The sequence below is a fragment of the Calypte anna genome, chromosome 1 (assembly GCF_003957555.1).
Source record: "Calypte anna isolate BGI_N300 chromosome 1, bCalAnn1_v1.p, whole genome shotgun sequence".
In the NCBI taxonomy this organism is placed as follows: Eukaryota; Metazoa; Chordata; class Aves; order Apodiformes; family Trochilidae; genus Calypte; species Calypte anna.
The window spans coordinates 146,809,921-146,837,061 of record NC_044244.1 but is presented as its reverse complement, the minus strand read 5'-3'; the positions used below and the strand labels follow the sequence as shown (position 1 = coordinate 146,837,061).

General features: G+C 42.5%; 1 protein-coding gene across 1 annotated transcript; it reads right to left on the bottom strand.

Moving 5' to 3' along the window:
• Nucleotides 1-392: 392 nt before the first annotated feature.
• SLC15A1 (solute carrier family 15 member 1) lies at nucleotides 393-26,644 on the bottom strand. Its single transcript, XM_008492668.2, has 23 exons — nucleotides 26,595-26,644; nucleotides 23,129-23,145; nucleotides 20,217-20,301; nucleotides 19,984-20,125; nucleotides 16,889-17,008; nucleotides 16,611-16,710; nucleotides 16,048-16,138; nucleotides 14,338-14,421; nucleotides 13,087-13,169; nucleotides 11,965-12,051; nucleotides 10,783-10,872; nucleotides 9,162-9,206; nucleotides 9,019-9,051; nucleotides 8,819-8,907; nucleotides 7,569-7,650; nucleotides 6,443-6,568; nucleotides 4,920-5,069; nucleotides 4,471-4,520; nucleotides 3,766-3,873; nucleotides 3,535-3,628; nucleotides 2,930-3,076; nucleotides 1,990-2,097; nucleotides 393-638 (listed from the first exon to the last, which is right to left on the bottom strand). Exons 1-23 carry the CDS (start codon nucleotides 26,596-26,598, stop codon nucleotides 450-452), a joined length of 2,124 nt encoding a protein of 707 aa, XP_008490890.2. The 5' UTR covers nucleotides 26,599-26,644; the 3' UTR covers nucleotides 393-449.
• Nucleotides 26,645-27,141: the final 497 nt, after the last annotated feature.

The following is a 27,141-nucleotide window of genomic DNA, read 5'->3' as shown; positions in this document are numbered from 1 at the left end:
ATACAAAAGAATTTAAGGTACATGTGACCTGCTCCTTTCTGGTAAAAGTGAGGCCGGAGTGGCCATGCAGACAGATTGGCTTCAATTACTGTATCTTGGCAATATACTTGTTGCTTTCATGGTATAAAATTGAAATGCAGTATAAAAATAAATCTTTTCACAGGGTCTCATAGTGCCAAGTGCAATTTCAATATTTCAATGCTGTAGTGTTTAAACTTAATGTACATTAACAGTGCAAATTCTGCTGGAGTTCCTTCAGGATACCATGTTTCGTACGAGAGAGATTAATCTTTTCCTTTTGCTTCCCAAGAGAAGCTGCATTTTAAACCAGTTTTTTTTTTAACTGTTTCCATTGGGCATATCAGGGGTGTAACTGATGCCCTGACTCCTCTTACGGCAGGGATGGTGTAAAAGGTTACCATAATTTACAAATGCTCTTTGAATACGTTTTACAATTGAGAGACAGCTTCAGCTTGCTTTTCATTTACTTCTTCATCCTTTTTGACTTGTTTTTTTTCTTCCTCATCAAGTTGGGCTTCAATCTCACTCGGATCAATGTAGGTATAAAAATGAGCCATGGTAGCAAAAACAATGCAAACTGCCAACAGCAAGGCAGCAAACAGCACGTACTCTGCCCACTGCAAATAATAATAAAAAAGTATTATTTATCCATCAATAGTTGTTCATCAAAATAAATACAGATTTTTACCGTTTGCAAGGTACGACATTAATTCAAAATTTGAAACTAAGCATGTAGAACAAGTGCCACATGACTTCAGGAACTAAGTACTGGGTGCCTATAGTATATATTAAAGCAATTCAGACTTCACTCCCTTTCAGCAGTTCTCTCTTCAGCAAAGAGGCAAAAGAATGAAAGCTGGCAAGTTCTGCAATATCCTCTATCTGGAGGTATTTAAAAACTGAAAAGGGAGCACAAGCTCCACCTTTTGGTCAGGTAGTTTAATTTTTACTGAGGCTGGCAGTGAGCCTGCTTCCACTTAGGCCATCAGTAAAATTCCTACTGACCAGAGATGTGGGCAGAGAGCAGGATCATGAACTTTGGTTTCAAACTGCTATCTCTGTCTGAAAAGCCTCAACATTTCTGTTTCATTCTCTTTCTGGTTAATTTAGCTGCAAACTGGGGCTGTCAGACCAATTTCAAAGACAGGCTCTCCCCTCTCTCAAGTCTCCTTTTTAGCTTAACCGGGGAGTGCCACAAATGGTCTGAGGAAGTCTTGTCCAAGTGTTTTTCACCAGAAGAACCACAGCTTTCATGGCCCAAGGAGTGAGGTTTGAAATCAATGGAGACAGAAGGGACGTGGCAAGGCTGAGGTATGCAAGTGAAAATTTATTAGCAGTGAACAGAATTTGCATGGGTTTTAATCCCATCGGTCTAGAATCTCACCCCTCGAATGAAATAACATTTCCACACCATGAAAGCAATTTATTGTAGAGCTGTTAGAAACTGCTACTTGCAAGAGAAGAGTGACAGAGCAAGAATTAGGAGTGGCAAACAAGAGATATGAGGCAAAAATCATAAAATCATAGAATAATTTGGGTTGGAAGGGATCTCTAAAGCCCATCTAATTCCAGCACCCTTGCCACAGGAAGGGCACTGGACCAGGTTGTTAAAAGGCCCAGAGCTGATTAAAGTTCAGCTTGTCTATGTACATGTGCACACATGCTGGGAAGGGTCGGGGAAAAGAAAGCCAGAAACTTTAGAAATGTGTCTAGAAGACAACTTTTAATCCAGATAGCTTGGAAGGATTCATAATTCTGTTAAAAACACTCTAATGAGATTTAGTCAAGCACTGGTTCTACAACTGACTGGTGCGTTCTTGTAGCTAACGCAGACATCCTATGCTAAATTATAAATACAAATCCACCATAAAGCTGATGTGCAAAGAAGTTGTGGTTGAAAATCACCAGCAATGACTCCCTCCATGTATTTGAGCTGCTTTCCCATACTCTGGTTGCTCATCTGCTTACCTGCTGTTTGATTCCAGATGCTCCAGCCACGATGAGGACAATTATGTTCCCAACAGCCACCGTCAGCAGCCACCCTGCCTGCAGCACTGCCTTCATGTTAGATGGGGCCTACAGGAGCAAAACCACTTCAGTTTTAGTCAAACAGTGCTACCATTTATTTTTCTGATGCTTTCTGCATTCTTTTCATTACAACAAATACTTCTTGGTTTGATTGGGATTTTCGTTTGTTGGTTTGGTCTTTCAGTTTTTTGGGTTTTTTTAATTAAACATTACTAGAGAAGTAAATGGTCCTGGGGAAGGTTTCAAGGTTACTGGTACTGACTATAATTCCTTTTGCTGTGTACACACTGAATCCCTAACAGGCACATTTCACATCTGACTCAGTTGCATGTGGCACACATTAAATGAAGAAATTGAATGCATCACAGTCTAGTGAGCCACTTCTCAGGGTGTTCCCATTGTTGCAGTTTGTAGACTCAAAATTAAGGCAAGAAACACCTCCAGATAATAGTACAAAAAAACCAGAGTTGGCAGACAAAGGGATTAAAAGTATGTAGTTAAGCTTCTGCTAAGCAATGCATGGAAGAAATTGATGTGGAGATAAGGTGTCAATACCTGTTCATTTTGTATTTGAGTGCTCTCCAGTTTGGCTTTGCAGCAGCGGGACAGTTCTGCTTATTTTCAAAGGAAAGTCACACAGGAGAAGGAGATACAAGGACTGATGGTCAAGTCTTCAAATGATAAAATTCAGTATAGCTTTATGGAAAACACTGAATGCTGGTCAAGCAAGGCTAAGTTGCACCAGCCTGTAGTCCTGATAGGGAGCTCTGAAGGACATAGCTGTTCAAAGCAGCAATTCAGAACCACCACTTAAAAACATAAAATCTTCATTTGTACCAGGATTCTTAACACAAGAGAATCTCTGAGAAGCAAAGCCTACCTGTGAGTATGAAAACTCCAGCCCAGTGACAGAGAAGACTACTTCTGCACATGTAAGAATAAAATATTGAGGGATCTGCCACGCCATGTGGACTGTATTGGGTGGTATATCTTCAGAATATGCTACATCAAAAGTGTCTGCAGTACACTGGAAATTAAAATAGCACATCAGGAACAGTGAAAAAGAGCCTTTTACAGTAAGCACTCCAAGCAGTTCTATCTCATCTCTATAATCACATATATCCAAGGTTTTGGGTAAATAAGAAATATTTCTTATGAAGCCCTGCGTACCTAGTTATAAAGCAGTAGTTATTTCACAGCAGGCATTGTGCAAATCATTAGTGTCTAATTCAGCTAAAGATTTAAGGCCATTAATAATGAACATGAATTCTTGCATGATGTCATTATCATATCTGTTATTATTTTTATGGTTAATTATAGCTTTATATTCTCTTTAACATACCAGAATTCTATGATATGTACAATTAAGGTGCAAGAGGGATAATTCTACAAGTGGTTTTTTGGGTTATTTTTTTTTTAATTAAAGAAAATATTGTCATGAAAAGTAATTCTGTATTTTGCATCCAAAAAACACTAGCAACTTACATTGTTAATTATAATTGTGTAGGCACTGCCAAAGCCAAATGCCTTTGAAGTTGAACAATTGACTGAATTTCTAACAGCCTTAATTATATCTGTTCTGAAAAAGAAAAAAAACAGTTCAGATCATAGGTGTAGACAATTGTCTACTTTATAATAAAATAAAAGAGTTCTATGTCCCTTTCCCAAGGACAAATATGCCTGAGTAATTTGATTAGGATAAAGGAAAATGCTTACCTTCCTCCTGCAAAGATGCTGTAATTACTGGCAGAAAGAGGCATCATTTCTCCAAAAGAAGTGTCACCCATAGTGATGCTGATATTATCAGGCACATTGTTTATGAACCTTTAAAATGCAAGAGTGATGAAATACTAAACAAAATATGCATAAGTCAAAGAATACAGGTTTTATTTTTAATTGTATACTTCCAGCATAACGAGCATCAAGTCTTCCACTTATATTTTTGTCCATTAATATTTTTGAAGGAACTTTCCATCTCTTGAAGTATGGGTAATGCAAAAAGCAAGCTAGACCCACACCAACCCCCTGTCTGCTTAGGAGGCTGTCAACAGCAAACCTCTGCTAAAACCTGTAACAGAGGCATCTGCAAATGGAAAAATTAGAAGAAAAGCAGAGAAGTGGCAGGATACTTGCTACCCAGGATTAAAAAGGAGGTATAGACATGCAACCCGTGCTAGTTTTCCACAAAATGTCTGGATGACAGAGTGAAACACAGGCTTCCAATTTAGTTTAATTATTCCCAAAGTAGATATTTAAGATAGGTTAAAGGGATTATACCCCTGAACATCAAGTGAAGTGTCCAGCAAGCGGAGAGTTCTGCAGTACAGAAAACCACGTTAAGCAAAGAGAGTTCACCCATGAGGCAGATGGATGAGACAAATCACACTACCACCAAAAACTGAGGAGGAAAACAAACTCTACCTGATGAGATTATTTCCTTCTTGTGGTTTTGAGGTGACATTGTCAAACAGCTGGTGGGAGAGACCATTATCAAGAGATATCATTGGCATCGGTGATCAGCTTAATGTGCGCTGTTACATAGCAGTGAGAATTAACAGAGGCTTCAGACCTTCCCTTTCAAGATCCTTACTAGGATATGTATCTACTGAAAAACACTCTATGACCACACATTCAAGTTCTGGTGAAAGGGTTTCAAATGAAACAATGAATTGGTAATTTTTAAATTTTTTTCTTTTTTAAAGCAACACCTTGCCCTGCACTCTACAGCTCGCCTGTCCGTCTGGTCCAGCAGAGAGGGGGAGAGACAGAAAACAAGACAAAGGGAGAAACTGCCCAGAGCTTGTCCTCTCAGCTTCACAGAGATAGCTCCTAAGACAGTCACGTACATCTTGGGAACTAAGCAGACTTACCCAGTCAGCAAAAAGGTGTCTTGCAGTATTTTTAACTTGAAGAGTGTGCCGGTTTCCACTCAGGTAGTTGAAAGCTTTAGATTGATTATTACCTCCCGAAGTTATGCTTACTGATTGCAACTGGGAAGTCTCAAATGTCATGTAGTCTGTCTACAAAGACAACAAATTGCTATGAATTTCCAGGCAACTGCATATATTTGTCTACACCTTTGAGGGAGGTGTTACGGTCTCCAGGGGGGGTCAGAAATTTACATTTTTGTTACTTCTGAAGTGCTAGAGATCATGAGCATCTCGCTTTCATTTTTGTTTGGGTTTCTACATCAAGCACTTATTTAATTTTTTTTTTGTTGTTGTTATTCTTTACCAATTTCTTTTGTTACACAAGTAACAAAACTTCAAAGTAACAGGCACTTCCCACAAGCATTATGGAATAGCTGCTACATTTTCCTGTGTATTTATTGCTGCAGATGAATCAGGCTTACCACCACCACCACTACCAAGTGAAATTCTGTTTAGCAGAGGGAGCACAGGCTTAAATTAAGATGCAGCATATTCCAAATAGAAACACTTCCCAGGAGATGCAAATGCAAGCTGTATATATCTGGGTTTGACATAATGGCAGTAGCTATTAGCAGGAGATGTTTTGAATATTCTAAACACATTTCATTAACATAAAATATTTAAAATGTTAATAAACTTGTTAATGCAGGATTAAAACAAAACCAATAGGATTATAAAATGCTTTTTATAAACCAAAACACCTAGATTATAAAATGTCTATAGTAGGGAGTGGAGCATTTTACACTGCAATTTCTGGTATGCACCATGTTTATACCAATTCCCCATCAGCATACAATTTGCATGCCCTTATCTTCTTCCCACAGCTCAGTTTCAACATGAGGCAAATTTGGAGGAGGATGGTACAGGGTTTCTCCTCTTACAGAGAAACAAGTCTGAAAGCTACACTTCCGAACAGTCTTTATTAAAAATGACCACCACATTTTTCTGTCAGTGGGGTTATCAAGGTTGTGCTGTAATAGAACCTGAAAATGCTCTTTGGCAGCAAAATCTGAAGCTCAATATATAGAGCAATGTAGCCAAAGGAAAAACTCACTGTTCAAGTAAGTGATCACTCACAGTAAGAGCAGTGACTGAGCAGACCTTTGGGGGTTTTTTGACTTTTATTGAAGGAAGGAGTGTTCTTGCTGTTAAGAAATGGTAAATTTTTAGCAAGAGTGAAACTTCCAATTAGTTCAAAATCACTATCAAGTTTCTTAAACTTTCTTGAAAAATACTTTTGCTGAAAGAAACTAGTACCACTTACAATATTGAAATAGTTACAGTTTTTTTACTCACTGTTTTCAGTGACAATTCATTCCACAATAGAAAAAAAAAATCTTTAAAATTACTAGAGGAAAAAATCCTAGAAAACAATCAATTTTGAAACATTAGTTAAGAACCAGTTCAACTTACTCCATTTGATTTTTTTTTTAACTTGCTGTTCCCCATCTCTCCTTACTTACCGAATTCATAGGTGCTACTGTCACATCAGCAACTTGAGATCCAAACTTAACTGTTGCTTTATCAGCACCGAGATTTAATATTTTGATTTGGGATTGGCCATTTGCAGGGAAAACTGGAAGAGTTTTCTGTAGGCCAGATAATGAGAAAAATCAGTGCGCTATCAGAAATCAGATGGAAAAAGTACTATAATTAGTGTGATTGTAATTATCTCATGAGGAAGATAAGCATTTGCCTGATGATCTGTGATTGTCAGAGGGATGCAACCAGTCTCACAAGCTTCCTTACTGCTGCCTCAGGAAAGGAGTCTTTCATCCACAACAGTGCCTCCATAGACAGATGGGGTTCCTCTTTGATCACATCCTGCAGCTCAAGCTGCCATTACCAAGGCCACTTTGCAGTTCAAGGAATGGGCTTTTCCCACATCCTGCAGCTGCCTGGGTTCCCTTTTGTATTATGTTCTGACCCATTCTGCTGCAGAACTGGGCAGAAGCATGTGTGAGTGTTGCCCAGCATGATAGCCCAGAGAAACTGAATTTCTCCCAAATAAAAAAATTGTAGAACAAGAGGAAGTGGCCTCAGGTTGTGCCAGGGGAAGTTCGGATTGGATACTAGGAAAAAATTCTTTACTGAAAGGGTTTCAGGCATTGGAATAGGCCATTCAGGGAAGTGGTTAAGTCACCATCCTGGAGGTATTTAAAAACCATGTAGATGTGGTCCTTAGGGACATGGTTTAGTGGTGGGCATTGCTGTCACACTTCACCTCCAGTCTAGATACAGAGGGGGGATCAGAGATACAAAGCATCTCCCTGGTAGGACAAACAAATCTCTGATTTTCAGCTTTTAATATCAGTCTAAAGACCTGAGGCTAAAGGCTAAAGACCTTTAATGCATGATTTATGCTACCAGCAGATGAAATGTTTTGCTGGAGGGTGTTCATAGATAGTTAATTGTATTATGCTAGCCATACTGGTACAATAGACTTTAGTATTTTAACTCCTTCTGCTTCTGTGGTCATATGCTTGGTTCCACATTAAGGGGCCTTGTCTCATTTTCCCCCTAAACACACTTCATTCTGTGTTAACAACTACACATTAAGAGTAAATACTTGCATTTAGCTGGACTTACATCTATTTGCACTTGCAAAAGGGCAGCAGCAACAAAAGCCAAAGATGCAAGGACCATCCCAACAGTGATCTTCTTCAGGGGCCTAGTACAACCACAAAGCACAACTGTGAGTTTAAGACAAATATTAATTCAAAGCTTCAGTTGATCCCATGATGGGAAACCCAAATGAGCACAACCTGAATGTTATCCCCATTTGAAGGGTTTTTGTTACAGAAAGAGTCTTCTGCTAAGCCAGGTGCCTCAATTTATAGTTACACTATTGAGAAATATATCTTTTCCTGCAGCATCTTAATAACCTGATACTCTGCACGTGCTGGGCTCAGACATTGACTGAACATAATTATTGGGTTTCTGGAAAAGTCTGATCTGTGGGAATTAAAAAACAGGCAAACAACCCAGTACAGTTCTTAGCTATGAAACAATGAAAAGACAAGAAGTTATGCCTTTTTTAAAAGAGTAACACCTTGTGTCTATATCACTATGTTTAAGTCAAAATAATATTAAAAAAGAAACAACAGTCTGGGAAATACATTAAGAGACATCTACTGACATTCTGTTAAACTCTAAGGGTAAACTTAAGGTAGGTATTTTATTTATGATGTAATTCCTCAGATATAGTGTCCACAAATGAATGACAGTGTTTCCAGCACAGTACATGCTCTTAATTTTTCCAAACCAGATGGAATTGGTTTGGATTTGCATCTTAGCCCTATAAAAACTTTTTGTAAGAATGGTATTTTCTTTTGCCTCTTCAACTTGCAAGTGATAGCCACTTCACTGCCAACTTTACAAATAATGTGCAATGCCTTCTCAAACTACATGTAAAAATATGCAGTGAGCCAGACTCCTCCCTGGGACTGAAGAGGAAACGTATTTGCTCACAGGTAGTTTTAAGCCCAAAACTTTACACATGCTAAGGATGTATTTCTACATCTTATACTTTGGGAAGGAGAAGGAGTAGACATGGGGGAAGTAGAAAACAGTAAACATCATGTCTTCTGCAATTGAAAGACTTTGCCCTTATCTGGAAAATATTGTTACTTTACTATTAAGTTCTCTTTCTCTAGTCTGTGGTACCTGAACATACATCTTGCAGTATTCTAGCTTTGGTTTTTTCCCATTACTTCAAAATATTAACTCTGTTTTAAATACACTACTATTTTCTCCTTAGCTGAATGCTGGCTCTTGTTACAGGAGGCTGGAAGAGCCTGATGAGTCCCTGTTAAAGTCAGCCAAGTACATCAACTTACGTAAAATTGATGCCACATTTCTCAATTAAAGGATAAATCACAGCATCCACAACTGGGACCATTATAAGAATCAGGATTGGATTCACAGTCTGTTAAAGATGAACATAAGGGGAAAAAAAGTTTTCAAAATGCAGTTATATGTATATATGTATGTAAAAAATCTTTGGGAAGTACTTGGAATTGGCAGGAGATTACTGTACCTGCATTTGGTCTGGCTGAATCTGAATAGATCCCTGGTGAAGAAAGAAAAAAACCAGAACATGTTATTATTATTACAAAAAATAAAACTGATGTGAAAAGTAAATGTTAATTAAGAAAAATAAAGCATTAAAAAGTAACCTACAAAATCCCCATCCATGGTTGTGGCTTGCAGCGTCCATCTCGATCCCTAAGCAAAAAGGGAAAAAAATGAATGCCACAAAGTTAATTTTCCAAAGATCCTTATGAATTATTTTTTATATAAGTGTTAGGGGAGTCATGCAATACAATTTAAAAAAAATAAACAAAGCTAGCTTGCTATAGGAGTATTCTTACTCTGCAATGGAAACATTTGAACAAAGTGATCCTCATGGCCTATTTCTCTTCATTTACCAGTTTCATGAAATAGAGTGGAAAATAATTCAGATGCAGAAATCAGCCAGAAAGATGACAGGGACATTCTGTGCTGTGCATGGAAGCCACCCAGGTACCTTTGTGCCTCCTGCCAGTTACCCCACACCACCGAGATGCCCATCCTTCCTTCACACCACCCAGCAGGGAGCAGCCAAGCCAGGGCTGGGCATCCCTTGAGCCCAGGAAACCTGCCTAAAGCTGGGTCAAACTTCCAGCCTGAGCCCAGAAAATCTGCCTAAACCTGAGTCAAACTTTCAGCCTAAGCTCCTGATAAGATAAGGGGGTTAAAATGCTGAGACTGTGGTGAGAGCCTTTACCATGCACCACTTGTCTGAGAGATGGGAGAGGGTAGTGATAGGACACAGGGTAATGGTTTAAAACTGAAAGAGGGTAGGATTTTAGTCAGGTATTATGAGAAAATTATTCACCAGGGGGGTAGTAAGGTACTAGGGAGTATTATTGAGGAAGGTTGTTGATGCTCCTTCCCTGGAAGGGTTCAAGACTAGGTTGGTTGAGGCCTTGTGCAACCTCGTCTGGTGGGAGGTGTCCCTGCCCAGGCAGGGGGGTTGGATCTTGATGATTTTTATGGTCCCTTCCAACCCAAGCCAGTCCATCTTTCATGTAATGAGCATTGAGGTCTGAGTTTCATAGCAGGGCTCCCTGTTTGTAGCAGGTGACACTGATAGTTACAGCTCATTACTACGACACTAAATCATCAGGATCTGGGAAATCTGGACCAAGCTTCCTCCAGTCTGCCTTGGATGAAGCTTTCAAGCCCCTGCTTCATTCAGACACCCTCCTAAATTCATCCTTCACCCTGAAAGCCAGCTTCCATGAGTCCTGAGCACTCAGTCCAGAAAGTGAACAGCAATTACAGGCTTGTACTCCTGCTTGAAGGTATGAGGTGTTTATAACAAGTTTGAGTGATTAAGCAAACTGGCACCTCCAGGTCACTGCAGCCCTGATTCTCCAGAGGATTTACACTGGGACCCTACATTTCACCTCACAGCTGACAGGGCAATAAGCATTAGAAGTAAGAAAGCTTTAAGTCAGTGTTTCACCCTCTGAGTCCTGTCTGATACAAGATTTGAAGAGGCCTCAGTCACTGAAACAGTTCTGGCTATGTCCAGATGAGCTGAGTTTCCTGTGGCTGCAGAAAATCCTGTACAAACATAACTCAGTAACCAACCCATCAAATTAGAACATACATTAAAGAATTCACATATGTTAAACAATTTGGAGAGAACTATTTTTTTCACCCTCCCATAGATACATTTTATGTGGGTGACCTCAGAGTATGTAGAATGAAATGGTACAACTCAAATTGCCAAGCCAGACAATTTCTACTTTACCTGTTGGTCAAAGAGCGCCCAGAACATGGGGAGAGGGATGTAAAGGAAGAGCACTTTCAGCACCATCTTAACCTGAGCAATCAGTCGTTTCTGGAGTAAACGAGAATTACACAGGAGGAATTGGTAAAAAAAATTAAAATAAAATATATAAAAAAATGAAAAAAGGGATAAAAAAGAGACAGTTGCATACTGCTATGCTATTAACAGCACAGCAAAGGGTAAAGATACAATATGTAATATTTACACATGTCCTGAAGTTTGTATGCTGTGGGTACTTTGATTTCTGTTAAAAAGCACAAGGTGTTCTGTTAAAAAGCACCCGCTTGAGGTGTAGGAAGGGCTTCCAGTTAAAGGTGACACTGATATGGGAGAGATCTGTGCCTCTTGGCATGTGTACTGATGGCAGTGTGAGATCCTGCACTTAGTGCTGTGTGATTTTTCTAGGAAGGAGGCATTTGAACAGATGGGTGACTGAGGACTGCATTTCACACATGCAAAATGCAAAGAAGCAGAAAGAAAACAAAGGGGGTGGGGTAAGGTTTGTGCTGCCATTGACACCAGGGAAGGGCAGCAAGGGATGTGGTTGGGGACTAGGTGACACAAGGCTTTGAGAGTCATGGTAAGGAGCTTGTATTGAGGCCAGGGGAATGCAGTGTTTATCTACTTAAGCTTAAATTCCTAAGCATAATTCTCCAGTGTGATTCCAAGGCAAGTGTTAGAGCCCTGCACACTAACCATGACAGTTGACACTATGTCCATTGTCCCCTTCTGCAGTCATTAAACCAGGATATGTTTCTTTGAAGCCAGTTCACTGAGAGCAACTAAAAAAGTTTCCAACAACGCTTACTATTTTACTAGCTCAAAACCTAAAAAATGCCTCTATTTGTCTAGCAAGGGAAGTAGTCTTTTCCTTATCTCCCTTGAATTTTCCTGGGCAGCCTATGGTCATGCAGAGCATCAACTGATGCAGCTCTGCTTTCTCCCACAGGAGCTGGGGAATTGCAGTCACAGGGGAGCACTGAGGTTTGGCCAGACCTTTTGCTTCTAAGTGATTCAGAGGCCCAAATCTGTCAGCCCAGTGCTGGAGGCAATGAGTCAGAGAAGGGCAGAAGAGAAGTAGAGGGCCCAGGGATGTGGTGGCCCAGGGATGTGGTGGCCCAGGAGTGCTCATGCAGGACTTACATCATACTTCTCACTTGCCCAGTCCAGCCAGTGCTCCCTCCTGGGGAACTCCTTGCTGCGATGCTGAAACCTGTTTTTGATGGCAAACTGAAGAGAGACAGGATTTTAAGAACGTAGAGAAGTATTTATAAGTGCTGTAAGCTGTTCTGTCTGTACAAAATGACATTCCTGTTTCTAGTGTTTAGAAGATGCTAAAGGTGACTTGGTTCTGTTTCCTGCTTGAGGCTTCTCAGGGAATATTGCACTGAAGGCATCACACTGCATGCTCAGTGGAGAGTGCACATGGGATTAGGCAAAGCAAAGAGCTCAATGTGGGTGGCTCTTAGGATCTTGAAGACCTGCCTACTTCAGACTAACTTATGTGCAACAATAAGTAATGTCATATGCATAAGTATTCAGAGCTGAGTGGCTGTAACAATCACAAGTCACATGCAAAACTGAGCAGGACCTTAGGGGCAGTGCTCTAAGCAATGGCCAAAGTCACCTGCAGAGTTTCAGTTTTGTCAGTGCTTACAAGACAAGCAACACTCTGGGCCACAACAAGCTGGCAGATCTGCATGGAGAATGAAGAGGCCCATAAATGGAAAAAAAAACCAACCCTGATCTCAAAGTTGAGACCTTGCTGAGTTGGGACAGGTAGTGCTCTTCATGCAGATTTAGCTCTCTTCCTTGCAGGCTTGTATGTGTAACACTCTCCAACCTCCTTAATGCTCTGGTGATCAATATACATCTGGGTTGTAAATAACATTCTTTTAATAAGCAATATATTTTTGATGAGTGCTAGCTCTGCTCTTGACTAGGACCAAGCCATGTTTGTCTCTTACTACAGGACTGCATAAAGCTGTACAAACAAGGAAGGAATGATTCCCAGAAGTTGGGACGAGCATTTATACATCACTGACATCTTACTTTTTTTCCTTTGTGCATAAATTCACATCTAAACCGAGACAGAGATAAATGAAAAGGCAGCCTAAATCTCGAGGTGTAAGAAGCCTTCTGTGAGGGAAAATTAAGAACACCTAAGATTTCCTTGTATTCTGACAGATTTTTGACCTAGGCAACCCTACTGAATGGTTTTAAAAATTGCTGCCAGGGTTTTTGGGGAATACAAACAATACTTACTCCAATGCATTTGGCAACTTGAATCATTACATTTCCTTGAGGCTGAACTTTCTTGTACATTCCGCTTCCAATTACGAACACAACTACAATACACAAACAGAAGCCAAAACCAACTCAGGATTAACTGAAAATAGTGGCAAATAATTCGGTATGGAAACTGTAACAGTCCAACAGTTACATAAAGGTGGCAATAATCCTCCTAAGGAGCAACGAAATCGCCCATTGGCACATTATCATATAGTAAAAGAAGTTAAAGCCAGCAGATTGTTTTTATTTAAGACAAAGGACTAAATCTGGAAACTCTTAGGTTAAGTCCTCAGTGGAACATTAGCTTAATTGAGGGATGGTCAAAACAAGGACCACTGAGGTCCTTGGCACTGGGCTGGCTGTACCAGATCAAACCAGCTTTACGGGCTCCTCTTCAGGACCCAAAGGCACTGCAGCTCAGGTCACCCCAGGACATGTAAGGCCCTTCCTGAACTCTGGAAATGTCCTCAGCTTCCACACCCAGGCACATTCCCTGGCCACACCTTCCCATGTGCAGGGCAGGACACGGGCAAACCCCCCCAGCCACCATCTGACCTGGGCTGGGTGCATGGGGACAGCAGCTCCAGCTGGAGGCCCACCCTGGGTGGGCTCCCAGTTAGGACCAAGAAGGACCAGGACCATGCAGGATGGATTCTCCTGCAAGATCCCTTCTTCCTCACAGCTCCTTGGTCTTGGTGCTGCAGCAGAAAGGCTCAAGGGGCTGGTAAAAATGCAGGTGTTTGAGAACTTCTGGCACTCTGCTCTGGCATTTCTCCAGCACAGGGACAATTACCTTATAGAGTTTGCTATCCCAGGCTACAGATAGTTGCCAAAAATACAGATTTTCTCAGAGTTCTCACACCAGGTTCAAAAGACCTTATTTATACACCCCAGTAGTCCAAGAAATACTGACAGTAAATTACATAAGGCACAGAATTCAATGGTATAGTTGTGCCTCTCCCCATCCCCATCAGTGCCTCCTGGTAAATCAGTCCCTTCCATAAAAAGGAGTGCTTGAGGTTAATCCTAACCCCTGGGAAAAAAATTCCTTTCCACTGAGAAAAAAACCAATGAACAGCTGTTTAAGTCAAGAATTGCAGATTAAATCAGGTATTGGTAGAAGTCGATACCCAAAGATTTCTACCACTTACCAATAATTCTGAGATCATTATGTTCTAATTATGTGTATAACTAAAGAAGCAAGATGGAAACAGTTCCACTCACCCAGAGCGACAGCCATGAGGGCTGCAGGGACTCCAAAGGCTAATGGGTAACATCTCTGTTTGCTGTGAATCCCACACTCTTGAGCTGAAGCACAAAGTAAGATGATAAAAGGCCCAGCCAGTCAGTGCTGCCAGTATTTTACACAGGGTTTCTGTTCTTTACATTCACTGCTAACCCAGGGGAGAAACCCCCCCAATCAATTAAATCTCTGCTGATATTATTTACAGAGCTGATGATTGATACCCAGCTTATCTTGAATTATTAAAAAGGGGAATTATATACCACAAAAATCACAGAATGGGTCAGGACAGAGGGCACCTCTGGGCATCATATGGTCCAGCCACCCTGTTCATGCAGGGCCAGCTGGAACTGGTTGGTCAGGACCACATCCAGATGGCTTTTGAGTATCTCCTCAACCTCTCTAGGAAACCAGAGTGGTTTCCCACTCTTGCATGGTCATCCTCAGTGAAGAAGTGAGTCTTGATGTTCAGAGGGAACCTCCTGTGTTTCAGGTTGTGCTTGTTGCCTCTGGTCCTGTCACTGGACACCACTGAGCAGATCCTGGCTCCCTTCTCTTTGCACCCTTCCTTTAGGTATTTATATGCATTAATGAGACAACCCTCTGAGCCTTCTTTTCTCCAGGCTCAACTGTCCCAGTTCTCTCAGCCTCTCCTCATAGGAGATTTACATTTAGTTTTACAGAGAAGTCAATAATCCTACTAGAATGGTCAAACAAGTGTTCTTGAAAAATAGTTAGATTACAGAAGTTCTGTAAGAAGTTGAGACAAATCCTCAAACATCTACCCACCCCCTCACCCAACACATACCCACACACAGAGCAGTAATCATTAATTTGAAATTATAATATTCATGCATAAACTCTTACAGGACATAATGGTTTCACTTTCTTCAGCTGAATGTGTCTGTTTTTCCAAGGTAGTTTTTATGTTTTGCCTTATGTATGACTACTTCAATTTTGGGAAAAAGATGGAATTTGCATTAAACAAAGAACTAAAGTGCTTCCGCATAGTCTGTTTCAGTCTGTTTCAAGGCCAGTGCTTTAGGGTTATTCCAGAACTCAATTTCTTTTGAAAAAAACAGCCTTTCAAGAACTCCTGCCAAGCACATCCATACAGCACCATCTGTGTAAGCTTGTCACAAAAATCCACACCCATATGGATCAGTGAGTTGTTTGCTTTTTCTTTAGGATCACACTATGTATTATAAGCAGAAGAGGAAGCTTCCTCTTCTAACAATCTGAAAAACATGATGTAGTTTTTCACATGAATAAATGTGTTCTCACATGCATAGATGCTACCTTACTTTGCATGGGTGCACCTTAGAACAGCCTCCACTTCCAGAGTAGAAGGCTCTCCTCTCCCTTCCTCCCTTCCTAAGCAGTACATCCTTGTGTGAGGGTTTTAAAGGCATTGGAAGAGATGCTACATTTGTAACTCCATGCAATTAAAACATGCACTACAAGTTGGTGGCTTCAGCATGTCTTTGGACCCAGTATTTCTGATCCTGAAGGCTTGTTGTTGAATGTACCTCACCTGTGAGATGTTGGATGAGGTGCTTGAAAACCTGAAGACCAGATAACTCCACAATGTCTTAAAGAACAGACCATTCATTTAAATCTACCTGGACTGCAATCCCACACTAATCCTTTGCTGATGTTTAACTATTTTATAAACAAATGTGTGGCCTTACCTCGGAGAATTGGAGTGATTATAGTAGACAGAAGACTTCCAGCATTAATAGACAAATAAAAGATAGAGAAGAATCTTGTTCTTTGTTTTTCCTACAGTAAAAACAAATAAATCTTTAGAAGGACTTAGCCAGAACCACACTGAACAGCCTGGATTGAACAATCAGCATCTCTGTTGGCACAGTTCAAGACAAATAGTTATCTAGCTCCTTCTTTAGGACAAGAGGAAATGAGGTAAAGCTCCACCAGGGGAGGTTCAGGTTAGATATTAGGAAAAACTTCACAGAAAGAGTGGTGAGGCATTGGAACAGGCTGCCCAGGGAGGTGATGGGGGCACCATCCCTGGAAGTGTTCAAAAGATGGGTAGAGGAAGAGCTACAGTGGATGGGTTAGTGGTTAGGGCTTGTAGGGTGGATGCTTGGACTCAATGATCTTAGAGGTCTTTTCCAACCTTGATGATCCTATGATTCTTCAGCCACTCAGGGATGTCTAAATATGGATACTTTTAGGGTATTAAAACAGTCAGACATTAGTGTATGATTGAAAATGTGCAGGTCATTGTTACCTGTTCTTCTTCAAACTGATCTCCACCAAACGCTGCCACACAAGGTTTGATTCCACCAGTACCAAGTGCAATGAGGATCAAGCCGGTCATGCTCAGAGCACTGGGACAAAGCAGAAAAGAGAAAATGGAAAAAAACCCCAAAATCACTTGCTTTCTTGCTTAAGGTGTATGCAAGAGGCAGATTGCAAGACAGATGAAATTGAAGCAGCTTTAATTTAAGGCAGAAGTTGTCCCACCCTTCATCAGCGTGGAAAGACCCCATTCAGAAGCCAACTCACATGTGCACTGATTTATTGTCAGGAGAGCCATTGTGGTCATAATCTGTCAGGTCACTTATGGAGCTCACTGATGTGATTGCCTGCCCAATTGTATAGACAATGGACAGGGAGACAATGGTTCTGTTAAGAAGAGAGGAGACATTTTTAGCTACCTTGACACAGTTACATACACACAGATAATGTAGATTTTTTTTCCCATTTCAGTGGTGCTTGGTACAGAAGCAGAATTAACAGATACGACAGGTTGGGAACTCAACTGATAAAAATCTCTCCACACACCTCTGTCACAATATTTCTACTCTGCCTATTTTAAAAAATCAATACTGTTTTAGCTACCCTTGTTTAAGTAAGCAAGGCAAGAAGACAAATGGCTTCTGCAGATATCACTGGGTCACAAGGGATATTTAAACACCTTCAGTGGTTTTCTTTTTAATAACCAACTTGAGAATGCCAGTACCTTATTTCATGTATGGTGAAGTTCTAGTGGGCTACTCTACAATGCTGAAATATGCAATTTACACTTATTTTTAATATGTTTAATGAAACATTCTCTATGCTTTTATATTTTAGCTACTAGGAGTTAAAAAATTAAGATTTTATATGTACTTTAAACATGGAAGCTTCTCCCAAGATACTGTTATGAAGAACACCTGGATTACCCCACTCCCTCAGCTGCAAGTGTACCAACATGTTTAAACTCAGGGCAGAGTGAGAGCAGCACTGAGGAGCACAGATTGCAGGCTTTCAACCTGATTCTTCTCTGCCAGGGTGGTAATACTGGAGACTCACCAGCCCCTAGCCCACTCCCCCATGCCTTTAGGGTCCATTCTTTTTTCTTGTATATAAGAATGTCCTCCATTTTAACTTTTTTTTTGAGCTGAAGTATGTGACTATAGTTTAATCCCCTTGGCTGGGGCTCCATTTCCTAGGCACACACCTGGGTCTCCAGTTTGGAGAAACAGGAGAAATAAGATCCAGTGGTGTGAAATGATTTAAAAGGTTAGTTTGCTGGAGAAGCATTCCCAAATGCAAAGTGGAGGGCAAAGCTTAAGGATCTAGGACAACCCAAATCTATTTGACAGGGGCAAGAGAACCTCACACCAAATTTGGAGCAGCCCAATACAAGAGGGACAGAGGAAGCACCACCCACACCACTGACCAAGCTCTTATCACTTTAGGACAAGGCTTCTCTGACTTAAAAATGCTCTTCCCTGTAGCAGGGTAAAAATCTATACAAAGTGGGGCAAGAGTGAATTTAGTCATATTTAGTAGATAATTTTTAAACAGGTATTTTGGTTGCTTAACAACCTGGGAGAAATTTTCCAATTGAAATTAAAATTAAACCTGATCTGACCAGGAGGGAAACTTCTCTTTTTTTTTTTTTTCTTTAATTTGTGAGGCTCATAAGCATGCTGTGAAGACAACACTTACATCATTGGCACTGCATAGACTGTAAACAATTTAAAAATACTTGTAATTTCAGTACTATTTTCACCAAGAACTTCACATCTGACAACACATGGGCAGGTTCCACACCGCTCCTTGGCAGACATTGCACAACAGAGGACTGCATAAGTCTCTAATAGAAGGCAGTGCCTGGCAGTGTTTGGGTAACATCCTCCTCCCTTCTTCATCATAGATTTTTTAACATGAAATATCATTTAAACCTTCCTTATGCCACCTTCCTGTATTTTAGGGCAATGATACATTAATATTTTTTCATTTTTTTTCCCTAAACCATGTGTTTTTTTCTTGTTAAGCTTATAATTCTAGCTTTAAGCCCTGAGCCATCCTACTGAGTCCCTATTAGGAGTGTGGTGACCAAGGGCTTGCAGCTGTGGTAGTGGTACACACAAATACCAGAGGAGAAGGGATTCAAGGTCTGCAAAGCTTCTGATAAAACAGAAAAAAGCCAAAAGAGATTTAAAAAAAAAGATTAAAAACTAAATCATACCATCTGAATGAGTGCACACATATTCAGCCTGCAGTCTGCAAGATACTGAGCCACTTGCAATGAGCTTACAGGGATGGGGCTTCTTGTCAAAGATATAATACAAAATCAGTAAGAAACTCCATCTAGTTCAGGTTGCTTGAGGGTGTAGGACCCGACAAACAGGCAGAGACTGCCAACTTCCACATAAATGGGAACCAAAAAATTCCCTAAAAACATTTCTGTGTTGACTTTACTCCACAGAGCACTCCTGGCCATGGTCACATCCCTGCTCAACACAGCAGAAGATGGTGCAGCCTGCAGCCAACCAACTGCACAACCAAGCTTCAACTCTAATCTCTGGGAGACCTTTGACAAGTCAGGTAACATTCCTGACTCACAGCCTTCCATAAAATCTTTATTGTGCTTTTTTACTTGACTCGGTGGTACTTCTCTGAGCAACAAGCACAGAGGTAAAAAATCCAGAATTCATCAATGAAAGAAAGAGTTGCAACTCAGAAAAGCCTCCCACTGAGCTGATACTGAAATTACAGGATATTTCAGAGTATAGAGTCATAGAATGGTTTGGGTTGGAAGGGACTTGAAAGATCATCTAGTCCCAACCCTCCTGTCATGGACAGGGACACCTCCCACTAGACCCAGTTGCTCCCAGTCTCATCCAATCTGGCCTTGAACACTGCCAGAGAAGAAAGTGTTCCCACAGCCAGGAGTCCCAGTTCACACCATATAACACAGGATTTCACCATTTCATTGTCCACCTGCAACAGGTAGAGATTCAAACCAATATAAATATAACCTCCAGTATCCATTTTCACATCCTGGTGAATACTTTTCCTCAGCTTAGCCTACATTTTGTCCAGATGAGAAAAACATGCATCATGCCTAGAAAACAAATTACCACCCTTAACTGATTAGAAGAACTGTAACATTTGTTAATTCAGTGCAGTTTCAGGTCTGAGCTAAATAAATTAAACCCTCAAGCTTTGGGGGGAGGGGTGGAAACCCCCCCAGACACAGACAATCCTGGAGTAGGAAACACCAGCTCTGAAGCTGTTCTGAAGTGCTGCTTTCGAAGATGGTTTCAGTACCACTGAGCTCAGCTGAGCTTTCATGATTTTTTTGTTTTTTCTGAGGAAGCTCTCACTTGAACTTTCCCAGCCAAGAGTCTGCAATGAGCGCTCCAAGGATTGGTGTCAGGTAGCAGAGAGCAACAAAGGTGTGGTAGATGGCTGTAGAGAAGTCATCAGTCCAATTCAGGAAATATTTAAAATACAGAATGAGCACCGCTGTAGGAAGAACAAAACGATGGATTACAAACCCAAGTCAGGGCTGGGGAAGTCATGGTGGGCACGAGGACACTGAGGACACGGGACTTACCTTTCATGCCATAGTAGGAGAACCTCTCGCAGAACTCGTTGATGATAATGAAGAATATGCTCAAGGGGTATCCAAAGAAGCTTGGCTGCAGGTGAGAGACAGAGAGCATGAGCTCAGAACTCTGCAACACAGACCAAAGTTGCTCACTGGAGCCCACAGCTCCAGCAAGCTCAATACAGGCACAGGGGGAGCGGGAAGGTATTCAGGGATTTAGGAGGCTGCGTGAGCTTCTGTGGAACAACACAGATTTATTTGAACCACTTTCACCTCTTGGGCCCCAGAGGTCTAAAGACTTCTCATCTGTCCTTCCTAAGAGATCTTTAGCAATGCTTATTTGACCTTCCAGCATTGTACCATGCCCATTTGAAATCTTCAGCATCTAACCCTTACAGCAGTCTTGGTTAGTATAAGAAAAAAAATAAAAATGCTAAAAGCCAATATTTTTTAATAAACCCGAACCCAACAAAAAACCCACCATGCCAACTCCCCCCAGAACATCAAAATTAAAAGCCTGAGGCTATTGTTAAATACCTATAGTCGAGACAGATGAAAATTTAAACTTTTTAGTCATTTGTGAATGCTGTAAGAGACATGAAAATAAGAGACAGCAGTGATATTATTGCTGTCAGACTCAGACATGAGGATGTGCAAGCAGCCTGAGCAGCACTGATCATTGTTATCACCTGAATCAAGCATACAGTGCACACATTACTCGTGGTGTGGTAAGGAATCTTCACTGAAAGAGCCTGACTTCAGCAAAGGTGAGTGCTACAAGGGACTTACCTGCTTTTAGAGCAACCAAAATTTGAGGTCTAAGTAGAGACTTGTCACTCCTGACATCACATTCGCCATGCATAGAAAGAGGTGTGACCAAAGGAAGTCCATCTGAATGTATTCCAAAATTAGATAAAATCCACTTGAAGGTGCCTAATTCCCACAGCTGAAGATAAGAGGAGCTCTTGATAACTAGACCCAACTTGGACTCAGCTTTCAGTGGACTGGAGATTGTACAGCCACTCATCCCTAGCCATGTACCATCACTAAGGCACTTGAACATTTATGCTCCTGAAGAGGTGGAAGGGGAACCACACTGTGAATGAACCCATTATATATAGCAGAAGGTTTTTGCTTAAGCAGTTGTAGGGTCAGGACCTAAAAGTGACACACACTGGGCATTAGATTCCTGGCAGTGTAACTCAGCTGGGGAGGAGAGCACATTCCCATCTGAAGCAGGAGACAGCCTTTCCTGTGTCTGGCCTGCCTGCAGGAAAAAAGGGACAGGGGAGCTGTGGCCCAGGGGCTGGTGGGATCCACAGAAACCTCAATAACTTTTTTGTCCTTCTTGGGGTTCTCACAGCCCCCCTTGATCCCCTGGTGCTGCACCATCACAGTGCCCAGCAGATTATTTTTGTGGAGGGTGCTACATGCTGAATCGGGGTGATAACAGCTTCCCACCAAAGCTGGGATTTTATCTGAAGCCACGAGTGCTGATGTGCCTTGCAGAGGTGTCCTGCATCCCTGCAGCCACGGGTGGGTTTTTGCTGGCTGCTCCTGAACTGAGGAAGGTTTACATGTCACAGCTGAGGCCAAGCATGAACAGGGCCATGCAGGAGAAAGCTATGTGGTCTTTCACAAGGTAACAGGCCTTCTGTTTTTTCCTTGGTACAGGCAAGAAGAGAATATGCAGTTAGACCTTGACAGTGCATGGTCTAGAACAGTTTTGCACTATACTGTCCTCTTGCACCTCTGGTGCATTATACAGATGCATACACACACATCTACTGAAACATTTTCTGTTGTGATCCCTATTGGCCAGGAAGCACTGGATGCACCACTGAAGAGGTAACCTGAAGACCATGTTATTTAATTTCCTCTGTAGCCTTCAAAGAATCACAGAATGGTTTGTGTTGGAAGGGACCTTAAAGGCCATTTAGATCCAACTTCCCCTTGAGTAGTGGGACAGGGTTTCCCCCCCAGTAGGGACACCTCCCACCAGACCAGGCTGCTCAAAGCCCCATCCAACCTGGCCTCAAACACTGCCAGGGAGGGGGCAGCCACAACTTCCCTGGGCAACCTTTGCCAGTGTCTCAGTGCCCTCCCAGCAAAGAATTTCTTCCTAATGTCTAAATTAGACCTACACTCTTTCAGTTTGAAACTGGTCCCTCCTCATCCTGTCACTACCTGCTCTTGCAAAAAGTCCCTCCCCAGCTGTCCTGTAGCCCCCTTCAGGTACTAAAAGGTCACTATAAGGTCACCTCAGAGCCTTCTCTTCTCCAGGCTGAACAACCTCAACTCCGTCAGCCTGTCCTCATAGGAAAGATGCTCCAGCCCTCTGATCATTTCCATGGCCCTCCTCTGAACATGCTCCAAAAGCTCTATGAGTTTCTTGTGTTGGGCATTCCAGAACTGGATGCTTGGCACTTCACAACCTTGACATTGGCTGCTGAGAAAGGCACTAGGCTGTGAGAAACCTCCAGGGAAAGTTTGTAGAGTAAAACCTCACAAGATAAGAAAAGCAAAAGCAGATACCTGGTGAGACAGGTGATATTAACTGTTCAAAGATTCAAGAGGAAGAACTAACACAAAGCCAAGAGAGTCCTAAAGGAGAGTCAGTGAATGACAACTCAGCCACATGAAGTATGGGCTCCAGGGACCCTTCTCCTCCCAACTGATGTTTGCACAGCCAGCAAAGGTTCTTCAGATATTTTATCTGGGTGGTGGGCACACTAATGCTTATCTGGGTTTTAATATGCTACCAGGCTGTCTTGCATGTGTTGGCCAATAACTCATTATTTTATAGTTGTAAAGTATCTTCACAGGAATATTGTTTATTGCACTTTTTGGGTGCACTTTTCAAGTTATCAATGGGATACAAAGAGAGTCAACTTTTTATAAGAGAAAACAATACTCACCGATTTGCTCTTTGCAGCTGTGGAGGGGGGAAAAAAAAAAAAAGACAAGTTAAGTAACATTCCCTTAAAACCACTGGGAGACATTGGAAAGGCTAAGCTCAAAACAAATCTTGAAACACAAACAGAGTATTGTTCAGGATGAGCAAATTTTCCATTTGTTCAAAGGGATATTTCATGGTGTGAGGAGATTATTAGGAAAAACTTCACTTAACTGCCTTTTGTTTGCCAGGCTATGCATAGGCTCACCTATACTCCCAAGGAAACACCAAAAAAGAGACTGATGGGACCATCCTACTATGACTGCTCACCACACATCATTCAAGGTGGACCATACAGCAGACCATACAGCAGATGAATCCTGTGCCAGTTCACTCTCACAGATGTTACCTCAAATGCAAGCAAGGAGTTAGGAAAAGCCTCAAAATGCCCTGCCAGGGGTAGATGCCAAGCCCTGAAAAGGGACAAACTTCCCATATCTATGATTTAAGAAGGGCTCAATACATGGCCCATTAGAGTGACCTACACTCGCAGGCATTCCCTAGGAAGCCCTGGAAGCACAGGAAGGGTCCCACTCAGCTCAGCAAGAGGAGACAGCTTCTCAAATCCCTGAAGCCACGTCCAGCTGCTCAGAGCAGGTTGGATGCTCCTGGCAGACCCTCCAAGCAGTGTCTCGTGGGGCTTTCTTGCCTCAGGGGACAGGCTCAAAGGCTGACATTGCACCACGTCAGGTAAAGGCCCTGGGCCAACATAGTGGATGTCAGCATTTCCCTGTAAAACCACGAGTGAGTTCATTACCTTTAAGATAAGACCAAGTATATAGTGAACTTTGAAACCCCCATTTACAAATGATGAGCACCCATAATAGATCTCTGTAAGAAAAATGTTTGCTGAGATCATTATTTAGTCCATAGTTCACAACAAATGAAAAGAGCTGACAGCAACACTATGCTGTTTGACATGATATCGAATAAAGTCACTTGCAAAAGTTATTAAAACAAATTAATCTGATTCTTTCCTTCATTGCTGTGGGAAACTATCTTCACAGCAGAGGCAGAGGAAGCATTATGCAGGTAATTCAAGGATATAGCATCATAGAATGTAGAATGGTTTGCATTGCAAGGGACTGTAAATACCATCTAGCTCCAACACCCCTGCTATGGGGTTTCTGTTTTCCTAGAAGTAATATCCATAAAGTGCTAACACACCAACTTCAGGGCATAGGCAGGCACCTGACTCATTGAAATTATTGGTAATTTCCCTTATATGACTCTTGTGAGCAGATACACTGAAGGCTACCAAGGCATTAGTGATAGACTATCTTCAAAACAACTCCTTATTTTTACTTGGCTGGCATTTCCGGCACACAGGCATCAAAATGCAATGTACAGGGAGCAGCTCACTCCTGTGAGTTAGCTAAGACTTGAGAAAAAATTCTCATGGAATGTGTAGTTTCCTTTCCTTTCCATAAAAGTGTCACTGCTCCAAAAAACTCTGTGCAGGGGATATTGCAGAGGCATTTTTTCCAGACAACATTGATTGACTTTGGCATTCAAGAGACAAACTTATTCTGCAACCATTTTGACTTCACCCCTCTATTCTCCTGTTACAGTGACAGTCAGGAGACTCCTGATGGTGTTAAAGCAAACATTTCACCAAAAGCACCTAAACTGTCTGAGAACTCTGCTGTCAGGCAGCATCAGGGTTAGACCTACAAAAGCACAGAGTACTCAGCATTTTGCATCTGTTTCAATCATAAATTTGAGGTTGGAGAAATTATGTTGGAGAAGCCTCTCCTCTGGGCATTTCTCAGTACCTCTCATTATCTCCCCAGAGTATGACCTGCAGAACTGCTCATTTTCACCACAAAATACTGAAAAGCTTCACATTTTTCAAAGCAAACCTCTCAGCCTGTATGTATTTTGCTCTCTCTTAAGGTAATAAAACATTTTAAAGAGTGTAAAGACACAAGTCACTTAGGTCTTAGCTTGGGTACTGAACCTAAATACTTATTTATGGGTGGGTCACACCCCTTCCTGCACTTGCAGGTAAGGTGGGGGCAGGCTAATGGCTCTAACCCCTGTCCCCAGCACGGCTCCCTGCAGCCACAGAGATGCTGTGGGGAGCTGCAGCTCCTGTGGCTCGTGGTCCATGTCACAAGATGGGAGCACCTGCCTTGCTCCTTGCAACCATCACAGTAACCATATCCAGCTGCAACACTTCAAGCCTGCAGCTGGGCTGAATCTCTACACAACCATGCTGTCACTTGGAGAGATTCCTGGCTCCAGAGCAAGGCTGCTCTCCTGCCACTTGTGGCACAGCCAAGCCTGTTGCCTCTGCTCCCTGGAGCAGCCTTACATCATCTACTCAAGAATGTTGCTGCCATCAGGAAAAGTATCTCCAGGACTCCCTTCTTCGCAAATTGCTCTTCCAGAAAGACACTGACACAGAAAGCATCCGACCTGTAACACAGCAAACCTGATCATACATGAGCAGGCACAGCTGTGTCTGATGTTTCTCTCTCTCCCCAGAGCCATCATGATTTTTCCAGCTGCCTCCCAAGCCAACCCCTCTGGGCAGGGGTACTACCAACCTCTTCCAGCTCATCAGTCACCACAGTTGCTGAAGCTGAAGCTGCAGTGATGCATTCTCATGTTTTTGGGAACCTCAAGATCCTCCCTAAATGGGATAAGGTTTCCTCAGCTCAGGAATTACATGTGAGGAGAGGCACATAAACATGCTCAAGCACTGCAGGACCAAGTCCAGTAAAGCGGCAGTGGAGATTTATATGATGGAAAAGCATCATTTGTACCTTTACTGCTCAAGAGTTCCAGTTTACACAAGCACGAGTCTCCAGGACTAACCAGCCATATGGCCTCTGCCCTTATCTGAATCTTCTAGCTGTGTTTCTATGTATTTTAAAAACACTGATTATGTCAGACCTAGGTAAACAAACACTAGTGAGAAAACACTGACAGCTGTGAGGAACATGCAGTTAACTTGCGCTAGGATTTTAAATTTCGCATGCCTTGAAAGTTTAAGATAAATCTTACCAGGGGCCAAGTTAGCATCACTTGGCTTTCACCAGGGTTCCGAGGCAGGTTGACACCAGCTTGGCTACTGCATCGCCAGAGGGAGAGCAGCCCGGCAGGCAGAGGGCTGACGGACCAGCAGAAGTTGGGGATGACCCAGAGGAGCACAAAGCACCCGAAGGTGCCCTGAAACCTGCACCGAGCACCAGAACCGGCCCCAGGGTACCGGCCCCTCACAGCCCAGCGCGGACACACGGCTCAGGTTTAAGGACAATGTCCCCCCCTCCCCAAACACTGACAGACAGACAGACACACACGCAACCCCCCGGTACCCAGCCTGCGGGCACCACCCCTCCAGGGGCCCTGCCACCCCCCGGGCCAGCCTGAAGGGGGCATCCCCCGCATCCCCCCTCCCTCACCCCCCTGGCAGCACCTACCCATGCTGCCGGCGAGGTCCTGGCGGGGCGCGGAGGGAGGGAGGGAGAGAGGGAGGGAGGGAAGAAAGGAGGGAAGGAGAGAGGATGCCGGAGGCAGTCGGGTTTTAAGGGCGTCTCGGGGGCCCCGCCCGGCCGGGGCAGCACCGGTGGCGGGGAGGGGAGCGGGGAGACATAGGTGGGAAAGTTTATCATGGCCAGGGGAAGCTTATCACAGTTGGAGGAAGTTATTGCAGGGCTCACCCGCCCTTGACCCGATGGATTCGACCCGCGGAACGCACCGGAGAGAGTCTGACAGCCGGTTCTTAACTGAGGAGTGTAACTCCCTGCGCGGGGGGTTTGTTTGGTTTGCTTTGTTTTGCTTTGCTTTGTTTTGTTTTGCTTCGCTTTGTTTTGCTTTGTTTTGTTTTGCTTTGTTTTGTCTTTCTGTGACTATGAGAAAGCACCAAGGCGGTGCTGTAAGCCAGACAGAGCGCTGCGCAATGCTAATGCCACGCGTTGTCCCTTTGATGTCAGCTGCAAGACAGAAAACTTATTAAGTGGAGTACAT